Genomic DNA, 12318 nt, shown 5'->3' with positions numbered 1-12318 from the left:
AAGGCCAAAATTATTCTCTGTATCTTGTCTACTGTTAGAAAAATGAAATTATGGTTCTGTATTCCTTCTGACTCGCCCGGTGTCTCCGGTCCTGAACGATCTTGTGGATACATTATAACGGGAACATTTTATAATCTCTAGATTTCTAAAAAATATATACTTTCCCCTCAAATGAACTTGTTCCCTAGATTTACAAGCCAATTGAGCCCAATGACTTGGATTGAGGGTGACTTACTCCAGTCAAAGGAAACTATTTGTCAATGATAATCAAATCAGCTTGAATCTAATTATTCCACTGCTAGCTCTTTGGAGGAGGGATTTGAGCTGCACGGTGTTAGGAAATGAGTACCTATTTCTCTGCTGGACCTACAGGAAGCCTTTAAATTATTCTTGAAACAAGTGGCCATAATGAAAAGGGAACCTACAGTGATATTAAATAGGTAAGAACACCACTTAAATCCCGGCAGAAAAAAGTTTATCTTCCTTCAAGGAACCTCATGCTTCCAGAGAGAGAAATGACGGCAGCAAATTAAGCTCTTTAAAAATTCACAGTGCTATTCATCTAATTCTGAAAATGACCTACTAGAGAAGGGGAAGAGAGCAGTTAAAGGAGAAAAGGGCGGAGAAGGGAAACGCTGGGTGTTTGGAAGGAGCACAGTAGATTGGGAGCATAGTTTGCCCAGCAGTGGCTCCGGGGAGGGGAGTGAAAAAGGCAGGAATTCAGGAGTTCAGGCTTGAAAACCTAGTTGCCGAAGCACTAAATGTAATGCTGGACTCTTTTCTAAAGCCAATTCAGAAGTCAGATCAGTAGCTCCTCCTCAGGCTTAGCATCTGAAGAAGTTTGTGAGAAAGCAGAAGAGTTTTAATAAGGCTCTATGAATTTCTAGGAAAGGAGTTGTGAATCAGAGCGCTTGTTTGCAGATACAGGGGACCACCAAAAAGACAAATTAGTGGGCTCTAGACCAGCTAAAGGTAAAGGTATCCCCTGTGCAAGCACCGGGTCATGTCTGACCCTTGGGGTGACGCCCTCCAGCGTTTTCATGGCAGACTCAATATGGGGTGGTTTGCCAGTGCCTTCCCCAGTCATTACCGTTCAGAGCCTCTTGTGGCGCAGAGTGGTAATGCAGCCTGAAAGCTCTGCCCATGAGGCTGGGAGTTCGATCCCAGCAGCCGGCTCAAGGTTGACTCAGCCTTCCATCCTTCCGAGGTCGGTAAAATGAGTACCCAGCTTGCTGGGGGGTAAATGGTAATGACTGGGGAAGGCACTGGCAAACCACCCCGTATTGAGTCTGCCATGAAAACGCTATAGGGCGTCACCCCAAGGGTCAGACATGACTCGGTGCTTGCACAGGGGGTACCTTTACCTTTAGACCAGCTAAAGCCTGAATTCTAAGACATGAAAATGACTAAACTGAAGCTATTATACTTTGGTCATATTATGAGAAGACTAGACACACCGGAAAAGACAATAAAGCTAGGAAAAGTTGAAGCATGAAAAGAGAAAGCTGCAACATAAAATTGATTGTTTCAATAAAGGAAGTGACAGCAAGATCTGGAGAAGGTTGTTGCTATAGGATCTTTTGGGGTCATTAATTCATAGGGTCAGCAAAACTTGGAAGTCACTGCAGCATAGCACTTCACATAAACAGAGAGAGTGGGGGGCAAGCTAGGATTGTGTTCTTAGTCACCCAGCAAAGTTTCTGGCTATGTTCTGATTTCATTTGTCATTCCTTTATGTCATATTTATGTTTCTGGGTGAGTCAGAAGACATTGATTCAGCAGATGCATGCCTGACAGGCGCAGCTTCCAGCCAGAACACTTGTTCACATCACAAAGCATCCTCCACATTCAGCATTTTTGTGCAGCCTTGATTGGATCTACAAAGTTCACTTGGGGAGACCCAATTAGAAAGTATAAACATGGATTGGGGGGTGGGGGGGGAGAGAGAGAGAGAAAGAAAGAGAAAGAGAGAGAGAGAGAGAAAGAGAGAAAGAGAGAAAGAGAGAAAGAGAGAAAGAGAGAAAGAGAAAGAAAACATAATATGAATTCTTCACCCTATATCGTCTTATTTTTCTATATATAATTTTCTTCATTTCAGTTTGGGGAAGAGGGATGGAGCTACAACTGAGAAAGTGTTTCCCACTGAAACCACGGTAAATATCAGACAAATTCACCAATGACCCTGAAGGCATCACATAATGACATTAAAGAACCCAAGTACCTTTAAACCAAACAAAACAAGCCAAGCCTGAACTAAATGACTGCGTGTACTTTTGGTACAAAGATTTCCCTTCTCCTGCTTTTAGTAAGGATTTCCCTTCTCTCTCTGCCTTGACCTACATGTCTTCCAACAGCATGCAGTCATAATGATCCAGTACTTAGCCCCTGAGGCCATTTCTCAAGGGACCACAGTGATGAACTAATGTAGTAACTCCCACCCTCATCCCTAGCCTACTACGTGAAGAGGTGATAGGGCAGCACAGAGGGAAAATGTTTATCGCTTCTGAGAAGCCTGCGCATGACACCGACTGTAAACCACCTCCTCCAAAGCCACCCATTTCTCATAAATCACATGGGCATTTGTTTCCTTTCCTGGTAGTTCATGATTAAAGAGTGAAAATTGCAGCTCAGGCTTTCATAATTTCATATGCATCCCCCACTGAGTAAATCTGTGACACCCTGGAACAAAAATCAATAAAATAACCCTGATCCTTAGATAAATGTCAGTAGTAAAGACGCTCGGAGGTATCTAATGACTGCCACAGCAGGCCCCGCGTTTAATACACTCCGAGCCGAGCTGGAATGTTCCCTGCACCCAACGTGACTTCGGCTTCATTTCCTTCCAAGCATAGACATATCCCTGGTGAGCGGAAATACAACAGACTCACATATTACGCAACTAAGTCTGCACAACCTTTCCTGCAGAGCAGCAGCATCACTGAGAAACACATCTGGAGCGCTTATTTTGGCAGGTAGCCCCGAAAAGGTTACATCTACTACCTTGCGTTCTATTAACATCGTGACTGCCTTTATTTTTAAATGACCTTACCTATACTAAGCTGGAGCAGATTTATCAAATGCCAGTAAAGGTGGCCACAGATTTTATGGCCAAAACATTATGTTATTCTCCTAAAGCATTACGTTATTCGTCTAAAGACGTTATTATCTTCCTGTTCTGAATGGGATACAACAAATGGTGCAAATATATTAATGAGAAATATATTATTATTATTATTTATTACTTTTTGGATTTATAGCCCACCAATCCCCTAGCACTTCCGGGAGCCTATTCCACCAGGTAGGGGCCAGGGTTGAAAAGGCCCCGGCCCTGGTCGAGGCCCAATGCGCCTTCTGGGGGCCGGGAACCAACAACAAGTTAATATTAATATCAAAATCACAAGATGTCACAGTCCCATTGTATACGGCACTGGTCAGACCACACCTAGAGTACTGTGTGCAGTTCTGGAGGCCTCACTTCAAGAAGGGCGTTGATAAAATTGAAAGGGTACAGAGGAGAGCGACGAGGATGATCTGGGGCCAAGGGACCAAGCCCTATGAAGATAGGTTGAGGGACTTGGGAATGTTCAGCCTGGAGAAAAGGAGGTTGAGAGGGGACATGATAGCCCTCTTTAAGTATTTGAAAGGTTGTCACTTGGAGGAGGGCAGGATGCTGTTTCTGCTGGCTGCAGAGGAGAGGACACGCAGTAATGGGTTTAAACTTCAAGTACAACGATATAGGCTAGATATCAGGAAAAAGTTTTTCACAGTCAGAGTAGTTCAGCAGTGGAATAGGCTGCCTAAGGAGGTGGTGAGCTCTCCCTCACTGGCAGTCTTCAAGCAAAGGCTGGATACACACTTTTCTTGGATGCTTTAGGATGGTTAGGGCTGATCCTGCGTTGAGCAGGGGGTTGGACTAGATGGCCTGAATAACCCCTTCCAAATCTATCATTCTATAATTAATATATATTAATAATAATCACTTCAATCAGTTCCTCTATTGGAGTCCACGGTCTTCACCTAGTGGGCTGCCGTCAGGTGAACCATTAAAAAAAAATGTTGGCGCTGTAATTTCCCTTTAATAGAGGAGATGCACCATCCTCACTCATATCATACCCTCAAACTGCTTTAGTGCTAGCCTTGGTCCTGAACTCTATGTCACTCCTGTATTTCCTGCTCTGTCGCCTGTTCTCTGTTGCTGAGAATACCGCTATGACCCTTCTGCCTAATTGCTGGCAATGCTCAGGACAGAATTCCTCCTCTACTCGACCCAAGACCAGCAACTGGAATTAGGCTGGGAAATTCCCCTCCTCCCAAACACCTTGCAGCAGGGCACAGTAGAATCCTGCCCCTGCCACCAGCACGAATGGGAAGTTGTGGAATAAAGATGAGCTAACACAGACTTAGTTTTTAAAGATTGGCACAAGAATTTCAGTGAGAACCAGGTACATGTGAAATCTCAGAGGCAGTTGTAGTATAGCAGCTCAAGGAAAGCTCAGTGTGGTCTACGTGGGCTCATCCGTGGGCTCAACACAGAAGGGCACTTTTGTGTTTCATGATATTGGGGAGGAAGAAAATTCTCATCTGAGCTCTGTCTAAAAAACAAAACTATTCACCCACCAGCCGTTCCTGCGTAACCCAGATTTCAGGGCACCACAAGCATCCGAACAAATAGTCCAGACACAATTTTTATAACATAAACAAGAATTTTGCACAACCTTAAAGACAAAGAAGATTTTTATTCTAGAAAAAAAAATACTTTTGTGGACTAGAGCCCATTTCACCAGTCACATGTAGTAATTCTGACTAGGAAGGCAGGTAAACATGAATTTATGAAGAGAAAAATTATAGACAGCAGAGTCAAAGGCTGATGATGAAATGCAAGAAGTGCTAGAAGACATGCCATTGTTTTCCAAAACTCAAACACGATCATGAAACAATACTAGATCATTCCCAGTAGCAGCCATTAGCAAGCCCTATTTTTTGCTCTGCATTAGTTAACATTTTCCTAACTAAATTTTGCTGCAAGAGACGAGAGTATCAACCCTTCTGGATTTAGTCCATATTACCATAATTGAATCTTCTTCTGTTCCACACATTGGTCTCTGCAGTTCAGTAAGCAGTGGCTGATTATAAATCCTCTATGCTAGCCTCCAGCTTCCTGGCCTCCTTGCAAGCCAGGACTTATTCTGCAGACTTGGTAGGCTCTGGCACTGGCTCTAGCACCCAGGGTTTGTAGTCTTGGGAAATGACTGATCCATCAAGGTAGCCTTTTCTCAGGCCTCAATCTAAGTAGCCCGGGAGGAAATTGGCTCCAGCTGCCCTGCTGGAGTGCCTGACTCTGCATTGTGCCCTGGTATGAATCCTGCAAGGAACTACAGCACAACTCAAGTTTAACTGTGCAGCTGCATGGAGCCAATCTGGCACTTCGGCTCCTTTGTGCCACCTCAGCCTGGAGCTTATGCCAATGTTGTTCCTGTGGATAGGAAGCTACAGGTCTAGGTTCAAGTCCTGCTCAGAAGACGGTGGTGAGGTTTCCCTCACACAGCAGCCTCTGCAGCTGATGGTGCAATATTCACAGGCACTCCTGCAGTGATGACTTGCAGGTGTGAAATCGGTGTGGTGCTTAAGAGTGGCATCTAATCTGGAGAACCAGGTTTGACTCCCTACTCGTGTTTTATTGTGCATTTTATATTGGTTTATATGTTGTTGGGGTTTTTATGTATGCTATAACCCGCCTCGTGTCTTCGGGGGAAGGCAGGTAAGAAATTTCATCATCATCATCATCCACATGCTGCCAGCTGGGTGACCCTGGACCAGTCATAGTTCTCAAAGCCCTCTCAGCCTCACCCACCTCACAGGGTGTCTGTTGTGGGGAGAGGAAAGGGAAAGTGAATGTAAACCACTTTGAGACTCCTTCGGGTAGAGAAAAAGCAGCATATAAGAACCAACTCTTCTTCTTCTTCAGTGATATCAGGGCTCTCTCAACCTCCCCTCCCTCACAGGGTGTAGTGAAATAGTAGCTTAAAATCTTGTTCCTGAAACGCTGGTTCAGGCTTCGGCCCTGCAGAACCTTTAGTGGGCCTCCTGAGAAAGTCTTTGCTCTCATAGTGTAGGAATGTAGTGCCAATTAGTTGCACCTGTGCCCTTGAGAAGCTTCACACTATGCGCACCTACTGATAAGACAATTGGCTTCAGTTGTTCCCAATTAACTTGTTGTGAGAAATGGGCCTTGAGTGAGATGAGTCGACATTACATCATCTGCTTCAGGATTGGCTCACCTAGCTTGACATTAGTAACCCTATTGGTTAATTAATAAATTGTTAATTTGGATATGATTGGTTTCTGTGCCCAAGACCCCGCGTGGGAATCAGCCATAAAGGTTTTCTATTGTAACATACCATTGTTCAGATTTTGGGGGAACCCTTGTCTGTGCCTTGTGAACCTGCAACTTTGAAATTCTGTCTTGACATCCTGCCATTCTTGTGAGAATCATGTGTTAGCCAGATATATTGTACAATGTTTTTGTTTTCTCACTGCCAGTGTATAATTATATTTGTGCACTTTAATAAATATCAATTTATTTTTTAGAACTTTGTCATTTGATTCTGAGACAAGCTAAGATGAAGCCTAGCCTGCCTAACTTGTGCCATACTACCAACTAAGCCTTTTGATTGTGGGACTTGTCCCTGGACAGGGTCAAGCTCCCTAGTAAATTCCCTGATAGGCTTCAAGACTGCCTGTGGGTCTTGGATGCCTAGGGACCCATTCCGAGGTGGTGGCAGTACTACCAACCAAGGAGGATAGGCTATCTGCCTTCTTGGGTTTTGTAACTGTTTTGAGTCTGTGGGCTTGGCTTTGGGGAACTGGGTGTGACCACACAGGGTGTCTGATGAGGGGAGAGGAAAGGGAAGGTAGTTGTGGACAGCTTTGGAACTCCTTTGGCTAACAAAAAGTGGGGTACAAAAAAGCAGTCCTTCTCAAATAACCTGACAGAAATGCTGATTCTGTGAACTTAGGCAGATTGTGAGTTGGCGGGCACCGAGTTGGTGCCTGTCTCTTGTGGCTCCTTCTTGCATGCCCATGGAAATGCCACTTTGGGATTGGGAGGCAAATTTCTTCCAGACCAGACTGGTCAGTGATTCTGGCTTGGAAGGGCATCATCTAGACATGGAATGGGGGTCACTGTGGGTGGGCAGATAGTTGTAAATTTCCGGCATTCTGCAGAGGGTTGGACTAGATCAGGGCTAGTCAACCTGTGGTCCTCCAGATGTCCATGGACTACAATTCCCATGAGCCTCTGCCAGCAAACGCTGGCAGGGGCTCATGGGAATTGTAGCCCATGGACATCTGGAGGACCACAGGTTGACTAGCCCTGGACTAGATGACCCTGGTGACACCTTCCAATGATTCTATAAACCTAGACAGGAATTCCATATCACTTCCCAGCCTACTAATAGAAGCAAGTCACAACTGCCACTTAGAGCCACTAAGAGACTGTGATGTCCATCTGGCTGTGAAAAGGCATAGCTCAGGCATGATTTCAAGTGAACAATCATAGCATGATCAGTAAGTAGGTTTTAAACCACAGCTATATTGTGAAGTAGGAAGATACCAGGGAAATTGTGACGGCAGCATTAATCTTCTGAAGACCAGAGTTTTGCCAAGAGAGATAAGACAGGAAAAGGGGTAGATGTGCCAGTTGGGATAGGAGTCAAGAGACACTGGTGGGTTTCCTGCAGGATAGTATTTGGGAATATTACAGATTAATGCTATTACCAACAGTACTGGGATAGAGTGCCAAACCTTCCTATTTCCAGCTCTCTGAATATAAAGTTCCCTGCTCCTATTCTGTCTGCTGAAATGGGAATACCTCATGCTACAAGACAAGCAATCTGATGGAAAAAACCATTGAGCATTCCACGAGATATTTCAGTACTAGAAAGTGGAGGAAGGAAAGTTCCAGGGATGATTCAAACAGCAAGAAGAACAAACATATGGCATGTGTTTTGTCTAGGAAAGAATGTCAGAAGGATGCCGGATTGTTCACTCAATTCTGTGGGAATCAAACAAGGAGCAAACGGTTAAATGACAGAAGAAGAGGAGCTGTTTTTTTGTTTTTGTTTTGTTTTTTGTAACCTGTTGGAATCAAACCTGGTTCTCCAGATTAGAGGCTGTTGAGCTTAACCACCCACACAGCCTGGCTCTCTCTCCTGGGAACTAGATATATAATTTAAACCATAAAATCAGCACATCCATGGAACAGGCTTCCCACAATTGTCTGGTATGGGTTAAATCTAGCCATCGTTTTCACTCAACCTTTCTCAATCTCCCTTCCCTTACAGTCACCATCCTACATAGCTTTTATCAATGTGGACCCATGTCATAACCTCCCTGGTGGTCAAAATGGCGCCCACCTTCCTTATTGCCAGTAGGAAAACCTTGTTGGATCAAACCCTGTACATCTCCAAATTAAAATTAGATAAGCCAATCTTTCAGGTACCTGCTGAGCTTGCTGGGTCCCATCCAGGGCTACCAGGGTCCATTCCGTATACACTAGATAATGCACTTTCAACGCACTTTAGAAGTACATTTTCCTGTTCTGCACAGGAAAATCCAGCTACAAAAGCACATTGAAATTGCATTATAATAGTGTGTGCGGAATCGGCCCTTTTCCAATCATTTTAAGTGCTGGTCAGTGGAAACAAAAACAACATGCCTGGAATAGGTTACCATCTCAAGTGAAGGATTGCATTTTAGGAGTGTTCCCCTGTGTAAAAAAAAAAAAAAAAGCTCTCTGCATGTTCACAACCACAACAAAATAACCCACATAGGAAATGCAAAGTTCTAAACACTCACAAAAATGAACAGTGAAACCCTAAGCAGGGTTCTGCTGTTCTAAACCCATAATTATAATGCATGGAGGGGATCGGAACTCTGCTTGGGATTGCCCAGCTGGTTTATCGGGATAAAGGCTGCAATTTACTATTCTGTCTGATCTGCTAATGGCCTGGATGCAGGCAAGCATTCTGCGTTTTGTAGGGGGTGATACATTCAAAACCTCAGCCCCATTCCTGCACTCTGAATAGGGACAGTCCCAGAACCCTGAACCAGGTGCTGTCGCTAAACATGGTGATCAACCCAATTTAATTATGAAGACAGATGGGATAAAGAAATATGGTTACACTGATCCTTAGGGGCCCGCTCAAGTATAAATCCAAAGACCTAATAAGCACCAGAGAAAAAGCTCCAGGGAAGAATTGGTCTTTGTATTATTTCTTCCCAGCCCTTTCCCATGGATAATCAGGGCTTGCAGGGCTTGATTTCCAAACAGAAACAGTCAAAATTGTTGAGGGCTGTGTGGATTCTCTCGCTGCACCAGGTAAGTACTGAAATTCTGCCAGGCTGAGAATTCAGCATCTGGAGAGCCCCAGTTTTCCTTTCTTTTTTTCGAAGGAGAATTTTTAGAGCCATGGAAAGTTAGAGAATGTAGCTAGACAGCGTGTGGGCAACAGGGAGGAAAATCCAGGAGCTCAGCAGAGAGTTTTGCTGTATCACATGACTAGCAAACCCAGAAAACATGTACAAAATAAGCAAACATACATGTTTTAACTTGCAAAACATGTCTATGCAGAATTCAGCGCAGAATGTATGCTGTTTATCCCAAGGAATACAAGCAGCTTCGAGCTCTTTAAAAATAATTGTTGTATAAGTCAAAAGTGATATTGCCTTTCCTCACTACAGTGCCTAGAACAGCCTTTCTGAACTTCTTGCCATTGAGAAACCCCTGAAACATTCTTCAGGCTTCAAGAAACCCCAGAAGTGGTGCGATTGTGCAGAATATGGTTGGGAAACAGAGCTGTGGACAAGCCCACGCTAGGGCCCTCCCCTTCCCACCCCTCCAGGCCCATCACTGGCCATTCTGGGAGGGGTGGGTGAGCCTTTGGGGGGCCAAGCAAGCTATGCAAGATGTGAACATGGCTCTTAGGATCCTCCTGCCTTCCCTCACACAGGCAGCATGATGGAAGTTCCTGTGTCAGTCAAAATCCAGCCAAACACAGTGGGGCTTTACGCACCGGGATCTTTGTAGCAAATTGGTCACTGAATGAAAAATCGCCATTTAAAATAGTGGAATTCGTCGTTATGCATACCTGCCTTTGTAGTGGAATCCAGTTGCGTTTTGTAGCGTTTCCCACAGGCTTCCGGTCTCGGCAGAAATCGCTAGAAAGGAAGCGCTATTGCCAAGCTCGTCCCGCCCCTGGCCGTCAAGCAGCCAATGGGCAGCCGTCAGCATGCTCCCAAACAGCCCCTTTCCCTTTAAGAAAGGTTTAAAAAAAAAAAAACAGACCCATTGCAACGAATCTGTGTAGATTCGTTGCAACGGAGAGACCCATCCAGCTGCCTAATGTGTTTGAGCTGTCGTTTGATCGTTGCCACGCTTCCTCCGAGTGAAAAAAAAAATCCCCCCCCCCTCACGGCCCCGATTTTCGGCTGAATGAATGTGTAAAAATTAAAGGGAAAATACATCAGCAAATGGGCTTTTCTGTGGTTTGTGCTTAGTGACTAAAGGAGAGGGACTGAAGCCAGGGAAGCCTCTAAACAGAAAGAGGCTCGCTGGTGCGTTTATCCCCGCTCGCTCGGAGAAAAAAAAATGGCGATCGCTTCACCGGAAGATCAGAGAAGAGAGCCAGGGGGAGGGACTTTGTAGAAACCGCAACAATGTTAACGCACAGGTCTTTTTCGCTAGTGTTGCAGATTGGTTGCAGGAGTGTATCGCTTTCCGGAGGGTGAATCCACTTTTGGGGATTTCCCTGAAAGCGCTACAAGGAAGCGCTTTTTGCAGATTGGTTTCAGGTGTGTGGCAGATTGTCGACGACGTTGTGCAAAACAGCAAATCAGTAGCGTTTTCAATTGGCAACCATTGTGCTATTTTGAAGGCGTGCAAAAAGCCCCAGTGTGTGAAAGCAGGTGCCTGAGCAAATCAGAATTTGGCCACATTTTAACCTGCAGCAAGAAAGTCAAAGGCCAAGAAAGCAGTTCTAATGAGAGGGGGAAATCCTTTAAGTTGCAGGCCTCAACCTCCCTGGGTACACAGCCAAGACGGTATAAATTAGCTGTCCTTCGCAAATCGCATTCAACTATGCAAGTTAATCAGTTTGCAACCCAAAAAGGGAGCAGAGAAAGCTTCGGGGCCTGTTTCTGCCGGGTGCCTCCTTAAAGATAACAACTCCTTTCAACTTTCTCTGGCCTTGAGTTGCCATTTGCAATTGCCTCTTAAGGTTTCAAAGCCCCATCGTTTCGTGGAGGTATACCGAAATATTTCATGCATGACTGACAAAATCTTAAGAATGATCATTAGGTTAATGACAGGCAACTCGGCAACTCTGCTGTGCTGGGGTTTCCAGTACATTGGCTATACAATGCTGCAGAACAAAACAGATCAAGGGTTGACTCCGGCGCCATTAAAATCAATGATAGTTTCCCCACATTGGCTTCAGTGGGCCATCGATGGCACTTAAGTACCGCTTAATGAAGGAGTGCAACTGGTCCCTTGCAGGATAAGCAATCAAATATTTTCTTCCTCCAAGGTCAAGTACTTTGTCCAACGAATAGTGGTGTGGTATAGCTGTGAAAGTTGGACCATAAGGAAGGCCGAGTGTCAAAGAATTGAGGCTTTTGAACTCTGGTGCTGGAGAGCAAGTCCCTTGGACTGCAAGGCGAACAAACCGGTCAGTCCTAGAGGAGATCAGCCCTGACTGCTCCTTAGAAGGCCAGATCCTGAAGATGAAACTCAAATACTTTGGCCACCTCATGAGAAGGAAGGACTCCCTGGAGAAGAGCCTAATACTGGGAGCGATTGAGGGCAAAAGAAGAAGGGGACGACAGAGAATGAGATGGCTGGATGGAGTCACTGAAGCAGTCGGTGCGAGTTTAAATGGACTCTGTGGAATGGTAGAGGACAAGAAAGATCATTGTCCATGGAGTCGTGATAGGTCGGACACGACTTCGCAACACAACAACAACAACAACACAGCAGTCAATTTTTTTGGGGGGGTGGGGGGGGTACTAGAACCTGGATTCAAATTCCCCACTCTGCTGTGAAACTCATTACATGATCTTGGGCCAGTCACCCCTCTCAACCTGATCTACCCCACAAGGTTGTTGTAAAAGAAAAGGAATAAGTCATGCACAGTGTTTTAAGCTCCCTGGAGAATAAAAATGCATAAATGAATAGGTTAAGGAAACTGAAGTGGAGCAGTGGGTAGATAATGGGCTGGATCTAGCCAGCTTTTCCCACTGATCCTGGACTGAATCTGCACG

General features: G+C 44.9%; 1 protein-coding gene across 6 annotated transcripts in view; it reads right to left on the bottom strand.

The window, feature by feature from the left end:
• Nucleotides 1-12318, bottom strand: part of MAPK10 (mitogen-activated protein kinase 10) — a 216222-nt gene that overhangs the window by 109956 nt on the left and 93948 nt on the right. The window contains exon 1 of one of the 6 annotated variants that reach the window (XM_077300995.1): nt 5067-5247. The exons of the other annotated variants lie outside the window; for them this stretch is intronic. Within the exon in view, the coding sequence (XP_077157110.1) occupies nt 5067-5096 (30 nt within the window). The 5' untranslated portion in view covers nt 5097-5247. Of the gene's footprint in view, nt 1-5066; nt 5248-12318 lie in introns of those variants that run through there. 6 annotated transcript variants of the gene reach the window in all.

The sequence above is a fragment of the Paroedura picta genome, chromosome 10 (assembly GCF_049243985.1).
Source record: "Paroedura picta isolate Pp20150507F chromosome 10, Ppicta_v3.0, whole genome shotgun sequence".
In the NCBI taxonomy this organism is placed as follows: Eukaryota; Metazoa; Chordata; class Lepidosauria; order Squamata; family Gekkonidae; genus Paroedura; species Paroedura picta.
Note: the sequence above shows the minus strand (reverse complement) of the source record. Positions and strands in the feature narration are given on the sequence as shown.